Source organism: Bos grunniens, chromosome 7, assembly GCF_055505025.1.
Source record: "Bos grunniens cultivar Pamir isolate PY7600 chromosome 7, Bosgru_T2T1.0, whole genome shotgun sequence".
Classification (NCBI taxonomy): Eukaryota; Metazoa; Chordata; class Mammalia; order Artiodactyla; family Bovidae; genus Bos; species Bos grunniens.
The window spans coordinates 52,950,476-52,964,403 of record NC_141171.1 but is presented as its reverse complement, the minus strand read 5'-3'; the positions used below and the strand labels follow the sequence as shown (position 1 = coordinate 52,964,403).

Genomic DNA, 13,928 nt, shown 5'->3' with positions numbered 1-13,928 from the left:
CCTTAGAGTACAAATGAACCAGGGCAAAAGCTAACAGAGTTTTGTCAAGAGAACCCGATGGTCATAGCAAACACCCTTTTCCAACAACCCAAGAGACAGCTCTACACATGGACATCACCAGATGGTCAATACCGAAATCCGATTGATTATGTTCTTTGCAGCCAAAGATGGAGAAGTTCTATACAGTCAGCAAAAACAAAACCTGGAGCTGACTGTTGCTCAGATCATGAGACTTTATTGCAAAATGCAGGCTTAAACTGAAGAAAGTATGGAAAACCACTAGGGCATTCATGTATGACCTAAATAAAATCCCTTATGATTATACAGTGGAGGTGATGAATAGATTCAAGGGGTTAGATCTGGTAGAGTGCAAAGAACTATGGATGGAGGTTCATAACATTGTACAGGACGCAGGACCAAAACCACCCCAAAGAAAAAGAAATACAAGAAGGCAAAGTGGCTGATTAAGGAGGCTTTACAAATAGCTGAGGAAAGAAAAGTGAAAGGCAAGGGAGAAAGGGAAAGATATACCCAACTGAATGCAGAGTTCCAGGGAACAGCAAGAAGAGATAAGAAGGTCTTTTTAAATGAGCAATGCAAAAAAAAAAAAAAAAAAAAGAGGAAAGTATCAGAATGGGAAGGACTGAAGATCTCTGTAAGAAAATTTGGAGATACCAAGGGAACATTTCATCAAGGATGGGCACGATAAAGGACATAAACAGAAGGACCTAACAGAAGCAGAAGAGATTAACAAGAGGTGACAAGAATACACAGAAAAACTGTACAAGAAAGGTTTTAATGACCCAAATTACCATGATGATGTGGTCACTAACCCAGAGCTGGACATCTTGGAGTGTGAAGTCAGGTGGGCCTTAGGAACCATTACTGTGAACAAAGCTAGTGGATGTGATGGAATTCCATCTGAGCTATTTAAAATCTTAAAAGATGATGCTGTTAAGGTGCTGCAAATTTGGAAAGCTCAGCATTGGCCACAGGACTGGTAAAGGTCAGTTTTCATTTCAATCCCAAAGAAGGACAATGCCAAAGAATGTTCAAACTACCATACAGTTGCAATCATGTGACATGCTAGCACTATGCTCCAAATCCTTCAAGCTAGGCTTCAATAGTATAACAGAACTTCCAGCTGTACAAGCTGGGTTTTGAAGAGGCAGTGGAACCAGAGGTCAAATTGCCAACGTTTGTTGGCTCATGGAGAAAGCAAGGGAATTCCAGAAAAATACCTACTTCTGCTTCATTACACTAAAGCTTTTGACTGTGTGGATCAGAACAAACTGTCAGAATCTCTTAAAGAGATGGGAATACCAGACCACCTGATCTGTCTCCTGAGAAACCTGTACACAGGTCAAGAAGCAACAGTTAGAAGCAGACATGAAACTGGTTCAAAATTGAAGAAGGAGTACATCAAGACTGTATATTCTCACCCTGCTTATTTAACTTATGAATCACAAACTGGAATCAAGACTGCTGGCAGAAATATCAACAACCTCAAATATGCAGATGATACTACTCTACTGACAGAAAGTGAAGAGGAATTAAAGAGCCTCTTGATGAAGGTCAAAGAGAAGATTGACAAAGTTGGCTTGAAACTCAACATTAAAAAAACTAAGGTCATGGCATCTTGATCCTATCACTTCATGGCAAATAGAAGGGGGAAAATTGGAAGCAATGATGGAATCTATTTTCTTGGGCTTCAAAATCACTGTGGACAATGACTGCAGCCATGAAATTAAAAGATGCTTGCTCCTTGGAAGGAAAGTTATGACAAACCTAGACAGCATACTAAAAAGCAAAAACATTACTTTGCTGACAAAGGTCCATATAGTCAAAGCTATGGTTTTTCCAGTAGTCATGTATGGATGTGAGAGCTGGACCACAAAGAAGGCTGAGTGCCAAAGAACCGACGCTTTGGAACTGTGGTGCTGGAAAAGATTCTTGAGTCCCCTGGACTGCAAGGATATCAAACCAATCAATCCTAAAGGAAATCAACCCTGACTATTCAATGGAAGGTCTGCTGCTGAAGCTGAAGCTCCAATGCTTTGGCCACCTGATGTGAAGAGCTGACTCACTGGAATAGACCCTGATGCTGAGAAAGAATCAAGACAAAAGAAGGGGCAGCAAAGGATGAGATGATTAGATAAAATCACTGACTCAATGGACATGAATTTGAGCAAACTCTGAGAAACAGCAGAAGACAGAGGAGCCTGGTGTGCTACAGTCCATGAGGTCACAAAAAGTCATGACTTAGTGACTGAACAACAACAAATATGTATATATAAAGCTGATTCACTTGCTGTACAGCAGATATTATACAGCTGTACAGCGCATTATAAATCAACTATAAACACCAGTAAAAATTTAAAAAATAGTAAGAATAAATTTTTTTTTTTTAAATCTGTCTTTCCAAGGCCTGTGTTTCCCAGCAGCAGTGTCATCATGCTTGAACCAGCTCTCATGCAGATCAGGTGGGATGTATACTCCTGGGCCAGACTGGGCCTCTGATGCTACTCAGGGCTTCTTGGAGAGAAGCAATCATTAATGTATGTTTTGGGCAGCGATCACAGTAGGCCTGGAATATTTTGTTGCCAGAAAACAAGGATGCTTTAAGAATGGCCATCACCAAAAAGTCTACAAACAATAAATGCTGGAGAGGTTATGGAGAAAAGGGAACCCTCCTGCATTGTTGGTGGGAATGTCGATTGGTACCATTATGGAGAACAGTGTGGAACTTCCTTAAAAAATTAAAACAGAATTACCATAAATTCCAGCAATCCCACTCCTGGGCATATATCCAGAGAAAACCGTAATTTAAAAAGATACATGCATCCCAATGTTCACTGCAGCACTATTTAACAACAGCCAAGACATGGGAGCAACCTAAATGTCCACTGACAGAGGAATGGATAAAGAAGGTGTGGTACATATATATAATGGAATATTACTCAGCCATAAGAAGAACAAAATAATGCCATTTGCAGCAACATGGATGGGCCTAGAGATTTTCATACTAGTGAAGGAAGTAAAAGAGAAAGACAAATATCATGATATCACTTATATGTGGAATCTAATTTTTTAAAATGACAAATAACTTATTTATAAAACAGAAACAAACTCAGAGATTTCAAAAACAAACTTATATTTACCCAAAGGGAAATGTTGGGGTTCTTGTTCAGTTACTAAGTTGCGTCCAACTCTTTGCAACCCCATGAACTGCAGCATGCCAGGCTTCCCCGTCCTTCACTATTTCCCAGTTTGCTCACTCACGTCCAATGAGTCAGTGATGCCATCCAACCATCTCATCTTGTCACCCCCTTCTCCTCTTGCCCTCAATCTTTCCCAGCATCAAAGTCATGGTAGGGAGTTCTGACAAAATGTGGTCTACTGGACAATGAAACAGCAAACCACTTCAGTATTCTTGCCTCAAGAACCCCATGAACACAGTGAAAAGGGTCAGGGGATAAATTAGGAGCCTTGAATTAATATACACACACTACTATATACAACATAGATAACCAACAAGGACATACTATATAGCACAGGGAAATCTACTGACTATTCTGTAATAACTTATATGGGAAAAGAATCTGAAAAAGAATGAATACATGTACAACTGAATTACTTTGCTGCACATCTGAAACTAGCATAACATTGTAAGTAAACTGTACTCCAATAAAATTTTTTTAAAAATAAATAATACAGCTAAGTAGAAAAAGGTGAATCTATAAAACCCTTAGTGTGATACACAAAAAGGAAAAGATAGTATATATATAATTTGTATTTCAGGGGTTGGATGGAATGTGCTTAAAATTTCATTTAGTAAAAAGCAGCAGCATGCCAACAAATGGGTGTCATGCCTCCTATTAAATACATGTTTAGAAACTGCAGATGGATACAAGAGACTAGCCCACTATCTACACCCAACCCTGGTCGATATATCCATGGCTTACTCCCTTACTTCTTCAGGCCTTTTGCTCAAATGTCATTTATCAGAGATATCTTCCCTGACCCTCCAGTGTAAAGTAGCAATCCTGATTCCCTATGCCTCTCTGGGATACTTTCTGATGCCTCTTTCCTGGGAACTAACATCCTTACTGTGATGAGATGCTAGTGAAAGGTGCAGAAGTTTCCAATAAATAGACTGACAGAATCTTCGATTATGAAATAATGGAAAAATAAAACAACTCAGTAATTTGGACCTCAAGAGTACCCTTAACAACTATTTTCCACTAGTCCTTTCAGTCTCCTTAAAGAGACCTAATTCATAATGTCTCAGGCCTCTAATCCCTCTTCCTCCAGCTTTTCTCTGACCTTGAAAATAGAAGCAAGTGGTAAAGAACTTCCACAGGTTCCCACCACCACATACACCCACCTGCTAGCCTTGCCCTCAGTTTGCCCTCTTCCTGTGGTTTGTCCCTTGTCCAATCCCTCTATTTGTACACTAGATCCCGTTTCTTGCCTCCTTGAGGGCATTGCTCCTGCAAGATTCTCCTTTCACACCGACAGCATCAAACTGTCCTTTTTTTTCCCCCTGAATCACCCCTACAAGAATACAAAACAAGCTTTAAAAACAAAACTCTTTACCCTGTTTGTCTCCTCCTATAATAGCTTCATTGTGATTCCCTTTGCAATAAGAAAGTTCCTGGAATTATCTATACTCTGGCTTCAATCTCTCTCCAATTCTTTCTTTATTCTCATATTCCCATTATGCACATTACACACCTTTTGCAACTGCCTCACAGCTAAGAGTCGGACCTGACTGAGCGACTTCACTTTCACGCACTGGAGAAGGAAATGGCAACCCACTCCAGTGTTCTTGCCTGGAGAATCCCAGGGACAGGGGAGCCTGGTGGGCTGCCGTCTATGGGGTCCCACAGAGTCGGACTCGACTGAAGTGACTCAGCAGCAGCAGCAGCACAGTTCTTAGATACTCTGTACCTTTTCTGTATCTTTTGTCTTTCATTCCTTTTCCTCTTTAAATTTCAGTTTTTCTATTGACATATCTTCAAGTGCAAGGTTCCTTTTTCAGCAGTGTTAAGTCCACCCATGAACCCATCAAAAGCATTCATTTCTGATAGTTTTTATATCTAGCATTTCTTTTCCATTCTTTTTTGGAGTTTTCCATTTTTTGCTTATATTCCTCATCTGTTCCTGCACGTTGTCCACTTTTTCTATCAGAGACTTTAGCATATTAATCTTAGTTGTTTTAAATTCCCATTCTGATAATTCTAAAATTTCTGCCACATCTGAGTTTGGTTCTGGTGCTTGCTTCATCTCTTCGGACACCAGCAATTTTCCTTGAGGGCAGTCTTCTGTCCTGGAAACAAAGCTCTGGGGTTATTTCAAAAGTTACTCCCTGCAGCCCACCCCCACCCCCAGCCCCCCACCAGCCAACACCTGACAGAAGCAGATTCTTCTGCCATCCTCAGAGTGACAAGAGAATTGAGCTCCTGGCGGTAAAACCCACATATGGGTGGGTCCCCTTCAAGTGAGCTCCCAGGAGGTTTCTTTTTTTAAGTTGCAATAATTTATACGGTATGTGTTACAAATTGCTCCCCATAGTTTTAAACTCTCACTAATCCACACTCAGCCCCCTAGCAACTCATTTAAAGCCTAATTATTGCCTTTAGCAACTTCTACTTTGGGAAAGCAGACCTGTATTTTCTGCATTTTCCTGTCTTTCTAGTTTTTGTGGAAGTTTACCCTGTGACCTCAATTCTCTGGTGGAGCTAAGAAAAGTTGATTTTCAGTTTGTTCATTTTCTTTATTACTGTGAAGATACTCCATTCTTTCTCAAACACATTCCAGATTTTTATCCCCTCCATTAAAACAGCACTTGCCAAGGTCACCAATGGACCTCTAAATGGATTTCCAAGTCACTTCTCAGAGCTCATATTACTTGATTTATTTGCAGTATCTGACACAGCTGACCACTCTGTCCTTCACATCTGACGTAGCTTCCAGGACATCACACTCTGCTGATTTTCTTACTTCACTGGTCACTCTCAGGCTCCTTTGCTGGTTCCTCCTCATCACCCTGAATTCTTAGCATTTGGAGTGTCATAAGATGCAGTCTTTGGACCTCTTCTCTCTTAAAACTCACTCTCTCGGTAATTTCATCCAATCTTACAGCTCTAAATACCATCTATACATTGACTCCCATATTTACATCTCCAGCCTCCCATATTTATATCTCTCCCTTGAACAGCAGAATATCCAACTGCCCACCTAACATCTCCACTGAGATAACCATCAGACATAGCAAATTCATCTGCCTACAACTCAAGTCCTCTGGCAAACCTCAGCTACCTATAGGTTTCTCCATATCACCTATTTACAAAGACCTAGAAATCGACTCTGTTGTCTCATCTTCTCACATTCTATGTCCAATCTATCAGCAAATCCTGTTAGTTTTACCTTCAAGGAAGTACAGAATCTGAATATCTGTCAAGATTCCAAGTGCTGGTACACTGGTCCAAGGCACCTGCACTTCTCACCTGAGTTACTGCAGTCATTTCATAATTAATCTGTTTCTGCCCTTGCTCACCCTGTTCCTCAACACTAGACACTATCACACTTCAAAGTCCTCCAAGGGCTTCCATCTCAGAGTAGAAGCCAAAGTTCACCAGAGGCCCAAGCAGTCTGCAGCACCACCTAGTCCCATCTCACCTCTTAATACTCTCCCCTTCTCAGTCTGCCTAAGTCCTTGTTGGCTACCATGCCATTCTCGGAGTCCTCTAACATGCTCCTATCCCAAGGGCCTTTGCTTCTGCTGTTCTCTTTGCCTGGACTCTCTTCTCACATTGCCCACAAGGTTCACTTCCATCCTGCCAAGGCTTTGTTCAAGGGCTATGCTGATGAACTCCTCTCTACTCTTTAAAATTCCAACATCACTCAGCCTCCCCTAATAGCCACCCCTATTCCTTCTTCCAACTTTTCTCCATGGTGCTTATCTTCTGATAAATCATGTAATTTGCTTAGTGTCTGTTTCCTTCCACCAGAATTTAAGTTTTACAAGGGCAGGGAGATTTATATCTGCTTTAATCACGACTACATTCTCAGCCCCTAGAAAAAATAGTAAGGCCTATTTTGAGGTGTTAATATATTCATTAAATGAGTGAACAAATACTAGGAAACACAACAAGTTTGTATTGGAATAGGATTGACATTAAGACAATCATCTCTTAAATTTATATGCATTTAGGTTATATTACGGAGAAGGCAATGGCACCCCACTCCAGTACTCTTGCCTGGAAAATCCCATGGATGGAGGAGCCTGGTGGGCTGCAGTCCATGGGGTCGCTAAGAGTCGGACATGACTGAGCGACTTCACTTTCACTTTTCACTTTCATGCATTGGAGAAGGAAATGGCAACCCACTCCAGTGTTCTTGCCTGGAGTATCCCAGGGACGGGGGAGCCTGGTGGGCTGCCGTCTATGGGGTCACACAAGAGTTGGACACGACTGAAACGACTTAGCAGCAGCAGCAGCAGCAGGTTATATTAATATTAGTTTAGTTTGTTGATTCAATGAAGAACATAAAAGAGTCAAGGAAAAGAAATAACTACGCTGACTTTGTACTTAACTTTGGCATCAGAATCTCACTAAGTTTTCAATGAGCGTGATACTCTTCAAAGCATCCTCTGGCTCAGAGAAATACAGTACTATTTGGAGTGGTAAATCTTCATGCTACTTGAGTAATTATGCAGACACTAGACTATAGGTGCTCAAAGTTGATATTATAAACAGCTTTCTGACCACAACCTCTCAACCTGGCCTGCAGGCCAATGTTTACTTTTAATGAGCCAAAGTTCAGGGAACACACTACTTAGCTACTCTCACGATATGAGATGGCACCACAGTTTAAAATTCCTTGGTCTTACTTACTCATATATAATTTAATTTCTTCACTTCAGTGGTTTCAGGCAAGCACTACTATCAGGGGTGACACTTTAAGGTCACATCACAATTGGAGGTCAACTATGGTTCAAGTACAGTTTTAAATGGCCTTATAGTCTTTGGTAATACTGCTGTTCCTGCCTTGCTGGTATCATCAGATGTTATCCTACATAACAAGGTGTATAACAAAGTGTAATGAAACACAGAGAAAAATTAAAATCCCAGAAATACATCTGCTTCTACAACAAAATACTACCCCTGTCATAACCAGTTATTGCATTTATACCATGGGAACTACTGCCACCTGCTGGTGATGCTTATGACTTACTTTAGAAATTAATATGTGGTAGGCTTCCAAAATTCCAGTCCAAATTTTGAAATTCCCTTCTAAATCAGGCAACCACATGAAGGACTTTATGATTATCAGATTTGATTTTCTCTTAAAAATAAAAAGTAGGTATATTAATGAGTATCTAATGGAAATGAGAACCAAAAAGAAATAAAAGATAAAAATTAAAAAAAAATGAGAACCCTCTTCTACTAAAAAATGACCTTGCTGACAATACTATAGGTCTGGGAATATGGCTGCCAACTGTTTTCTCTCTCACCCATCTCCTCAACAGGAAGGTGGGCAGCCACTAGATGCTCACTCATTGAATTCAGTATTTAGCTGAGGTGGCAGGGTTCATCTTCTCACAGTAGTGCAGAGGCTCTGTGAGTCCAGATGACCCACAAGTCTGATCAACTTGTCCAATGTTTAATGATTTCCTCATGAAGCTGAGCATAAAAATGACCATAACAGGCACACAGAGTAAAACTCCGGAGATGGCCAGTGTCCTCAGAAAAAAATAGAAAAAGACCTCAATCAAAAAAGAATTTTACTGATTTTCTGAGCCTACCTGGAACAGGTAATTAGTCTTCGGGAAAAAATTTTTGGCTTCTGACCAATACAGGTGCATCAAGATACAATGTTTATGTAATAGTACTAATAAAAATGTGATAGCCAAGAGGAGTCTAAGGAGACATGATGACTAAAAGTAATATGTGGTATCCTGAATGGGATCCTGGAACAGAGAAAAGTCTCTAGGAAAAAAAAAACTAAGGAAATTAGAAGTAGAGAGACTAGTTACTAACACTGTTCATTAACTGTGACAAATGTATCATAGTGATATAAGATGTTAAGAATAAGGAAATGTTTCACCTTCCAGTGCAGGGTTTGCAAGCTCAACCCCTGGTTGGGAAGCTAAAATTCCACATGCCCTGAGGCCAAAAAACCAAAACATAAAACAGAAGGAATACTGTAACAAATTCAATAAAGACTTTAAAAATGGTCCACATTAAAAAAAAAAAAAAAAGAGTAGGGAAATGGGTGTAGAGTAGATGGGAACTCTGTACTACCTCTGCAATTTTTCTGGAAATCTAAAACTATTGTAAAACAAAACGTTTACTTTAGAAAAAATGAATAAGACAAGATTTACCTTAAGTGACAAAAGCAGGCCCTTAAGGTGATTCAATCCCAAACTTTAAAAGTCACAAAAGCTTTATATTCACTTAAAAAGTTATTTAGCAGGTTGTTTTACCAGTTCTAGATCCAAATCTTTTCTACAAAATCAAGGGATGCACCCTCTTCAAACTCGCTTTAGCAATCTTCAAAGGGATCCTCCTCTGCTCTCTCATTCCCATCAAAAGGACTCATAAGGTCCATGTCAATTTATGGCAAATCTCAGCCCAATTGTAAAAAAGGCCTTCATCCTGAAACTAACACAACATTGTAAATCAACTATATGCCAATAAAAATTTTTTAAAAATTCAAAGGAACTTAACAACTCATAGAATGAAAATTTCCAAAAATTATATTCATTAGTAATCAATGTGTATGCAAAAAATTTTTAATTGTGTGCCATTTTGCCCTATCAGATTGGCAAATTATAAGTAAATTAAATACATAAATAAAAATAAGACTTTATAAGTCCTACTGTCTTTGTGAAAATTAAAGGGTGAAGATCTTGTACCTAAAGAAAAAACACTCAGTTGAACAAACAAGTCTTTGAGGCTAAGGACCTGTTGTGTTTTTTTTTTAAATCATAGAGAAAAATCCTGTCATTTCTTTCACGAAACTAAGACGTCTTTCCTACTTTCAATACATCATTAACATAATGTACAACAGCCCCAAATAACCCCTAGCAACATCAATTAGCCCATGAACCTAAGAGCTTCTGAGAGGCTACCAGTGAAAGGTATGAAATGAACTCCTACCCAATCATTGAGAAGAGCCACTATTCTCAAGTATGTACTATATATAATTAGTTGTTTTAATTTTCATTTCTTATCTTCAACTTATTTTTTAAGTTAACTTTTGTTCTTATATAAAATGTGCTGAACTGAAGTCCATGTAGATTAAACAAAATATGGGGCCCAAATTCTAAGTTTAGTCACAAGCTTAGGTAAAAGAGGAGACGCTGTTCCATGACTTTCTTCTGCTCACTTTAAGAATATGTGTTATACGCCATATAGTTTTTAAATGTGATAATTGCCTTGGTGACAGCAACTCTGCTCTGATTATAAGACAATTTTTAAATAATTTTTATTTTTTTAAGATTTAGCATCCTCATTGACAATCCAGAAACAGTCCGTGCTCTTTGGATACACACACATAAAATGGTTAAAAGTGATTCCCCAGTTTTCTATGACAAGGTAGAAAAAAGAACATGTTCACAGCTATAGCTGAATTCTTCTGTCCTTTTTACCCAAAATCTTATTTTGCTACCAACCCACTCACCAAACCATAAAGGAAGGCAATTTTTCAAAAAGCCAACAAAACCCAAGAACAGGGATCTAGGTATCAAGCCAAAATCATCCCCTGAAACAGTGCTGATGCCAAAAAAAAAAAAAAACAAGAGAGGATAGGGAAACAAATTTCCATAGTGCATTAGAGAAGCCCTTTCAAAAAGAATTCAGAAACTTAGCACTGGAACTATGGTGGTGCAGTGTTCAAAATGCAGATAATTAAAGTTCAGCTTGGGAATATATTAGGTTTTCTCCTATCCCAGCAGGGGAAATAAAAATATGAGCTGTTGCAGCTAAAATTAAAATTGTCCTTACCAATGAAAGGTAGGGCAAGGGTCAACCGGAGAGAATGTAGAACAAAAGGTAGCAAAGACAAGTTGTTCTGAATCTAGGCTCTACTGCCTAGAAGAAACAGGGAAATTTAAAAGGTCTGAAATTCTTCTAAGCCACTGTCAATAAATTCTAGACTTGGCTCAAAACCAGTGGACTACAGACCACTGATAAATATATCAGGTGACCTACAGTGTTTACATACTAAAAAATATTTTTTAAATTATCTGTAAATTTCTATTCTGAAAAGCAGCAGATCAAAATGACACTGGGCCATCCATCAGTTAGAGAGTAAGGGGCTTCCTCCAAACAAAATGAGCAGAAATTCAGGTTGGAAAGAATGTAATATGGAGTAAGTAAGATCAGGCTCTCGGCACAATTTTAGTAAGGCTTCTACCCACCCCAGGTGTTAAGGAGTACTACTGACACAGCTCCCACAGAATGTCTTAGAGGGATGCTTCTCAGAGATAAAAAGGTCTTTAACTCTTGACCCCTCTCTCTTTCCCTAAAGCTTGGAGAAGAAAATAAATATTTAACTTTTAACTATTCAAAGCTTCGGGCACATTGTAATATTTAATATTTTCTAGTTTTCATTTTCTGAACCTTTGGCTTAATACTTCCTCAATTATGCTGCAATGAAAAAATGTATACATGTGCCTTAATCAGTAGTAACACGTGAAAATAAAACCTTGTTCTTCCATATCTTCTACACAGGAAGACTGAATCAACGGCACCCTAAATATCCTGCAAAGTTACTCTGTATACTTGACAAAAGATTAGGGCAAACCATTCCACTTCCATATCTTGAGCAGTAGAAGTTAACTAGTCTTCAATCTCATCTTCCCAAATATCTCCATTAACATCCACAGCATGGAACAACCTGGACGCATAAAACAAGGTACATTTTAATATACCTGATAGAAACTGAATATAATTTCTTTCCTTTTTTTAAATATATTTTCTGCACTATTCTGATAGTATCTTTTCCTTTCCTTTAATTATTCTACTGGGAAGGCTGAAATGTGAATCCCTCCAAACAAGCTGCCTTAAAGTTTATAGGAACAATCCTTTCTTAAGGATCCAGACAACTCTCAAGGGCCAAGGAGAAACAAGAGTGGGAGACAGGTATCATAAAAACTAACACTCAATGTGTATAATATGTGGAATAAGTCAAGACTGAAAAATTCATGCAGTCAAGAAGCTGCACTCCTTCAAAACACTGTAACTTTACTACATACTAATCACCCCATCCTTTCCATCTTCACCTTGTACTCTCCAGCAGAATACTCTCCAGAATTCTACTCTCTAGTAGAATGTTTTACAGTTGCCAATTTCTTTTCCTCCTCTTATGTTACTTAAAATTTGTATTTTCAATACTTTTATTTCCAGTGGTTCATAGGCACAGCTGGTTTCTTCAACTCATAGTTTCATAACGTCAAGAACTGATTGTAGGTACCCCACAGATGTCTATTAACAAGGATTATCAACTGATGTTGAAACTGAAGCTGGTGGAGAATAGGATATTCACACTGTGCCAAGGAATCCTCCCACAGATCACTCACTAACAACAAAAGAAAAACCTTACCTTTATATGGAACAAATGATAGAACTGATCATGCTAATAGTGAGAGAGCCTGACGTTATGGATCTGACGTGATACAACATGAAGTACACCACCTCTTGTTAAGTATTCCTGTCAAAAATGTTACTCTAAATCTAGCCAAACTCCATTCTACAGCTAACTTCCACTTTACAGAAAATAGAGAGCAAAGAGAAACAAACTAAAAGGCACCATGGAGAAACAAAACTCCAGGAGGTAAGGTTACATAGGACAACAGCCTGGACTCTTCAGAAGGTCGACATTCCGCTCAATACAGACAAACAAAAAGTGGGTAATACTTTGCTTTATTATGAAACAGAATCAAATAAAATAATTAAACTTGATTAGATCCTGGTATAATAAAACAGCTTTAAAAGATATTTTGGGGAATAGCTGATAAGTCTTAAATATTTTATTAGATGACAGTATGCCACTGTTAAATTTTTTGAGGTATTACTGTTATGTACAAAACTTTTCTTATCTTAGGAAAGATGTGTGGAAGTATATAGAGATGACTCATCATGTCTCCAACTTATGGTCAAGTAGTTAAGCAATAAATTTATAAAACAAATATGGTAAATATTATCAATTTTTCATTTTGGTGAAAGATATTATAGTCCTATCCTTTCAACTCTTCTGTACGTTTGAAATTTTTCACTAAAAAAGTTGAGGATGATAATAAATTAAAGAAAATCTTCAGATAGTATATTTTCATCATAAAACTCATTTTCAAGAAAATGCACATATGAGGAACATATATGAAAAAATATATGAAAGAAAAATATGAAAAATATATGAAAGAAAATATAAAAAATTTTCTAAATAAACAGAGCTAAAATTTACTGGGCTTGTGGTCTGCAAATCAAGTACCAAAAAACTGCTGAGAGTAGGAGTTCTGTGCATACGTACCGGTTAAAACATGGGGAAGCAGGATCAGTGAAATGTTTATAAGGGTTTGCTCTGGAAAGAGAACCCATGCAAATCCAGCAGAAATATTGCATACAGCCAGTACATGTCATCTTGTTACATCCATCTAATTTCTGGTGGGAAAGAGAGAAAAATATCAAGGCTGTAAAAGCAAAAGAGAAATGCACTTGACAAAATGATTTGGTGCAACCCTCTCCTTATCGTCTCCCTTTTCTGATGCAGGGTTGAGAAACACAGGTTAACACACACTGATAAATATTAATGCCTAAACTCTTTGGCATTACAAGTGAAATACAGGAAATACTTAGATACTAAGCAAAATCTCTTCTGATAAACAGTAAATACAAACCAAACATGTATATGTGAATTAT

At 38.2% G+C, this 13,928-nt stretch overlaps 1 protein-coding gene and 1 long non-coding RNA gene across 51 annotated transcripts in view; both read right to left on the bottom strand.

The window, feature by feature from the left end:
• The window catches only part of RNF14 (ring finger protein 14), a 54,026-nt gene that overhangs the window by 25,129 nt on the left and 14,969 nt on the right, over positions 1 to 13,928 (bottom strand). For 26 of the 50 annotated variants that reach the window (XM_086412126.1, XM_086412142.1, XM_086412141.1 and 23 more), the window contains 2 exons: positions 13,540 to 13,670; positions 10,473 to 11,910 (listed from right to left, as the gene is read on the bottom strand). In XM_086412126.1, the coding sequence (XP_086268252.1) occupies positions 11,853 to 11,910; positions 13,540 to 13,670 (189 nt within the window). In that variant the 3' untranslated portion in view covers positions 10,473 to 11,852. Of the gene's footprint in view, positions 1 to 10,472; positions 11,911 to 13,539; positions 13,671 to 13,928 lie in introns of those variants that run through there. The other 24 variants (XR_015167559.1, XR_015167575.1, XR_015167574.1 and 21 more) reach the window with 1 other exon arrangement.
• Positions 4,687 to 10,163, bottom strand: LOC147369567 (uncharacterized). Its single transcript, XR_015167584.1, has 3 exons — positions 9,494 to 10,163; positions 8,242 to 8,352; positions 4,687 to 5,332 (listed from the first exon to the last, which is right to left on the bottom strand). It is a non-coding gene; the product is annotated as an uncharacterized LOC147369567 (long non-coding RNA).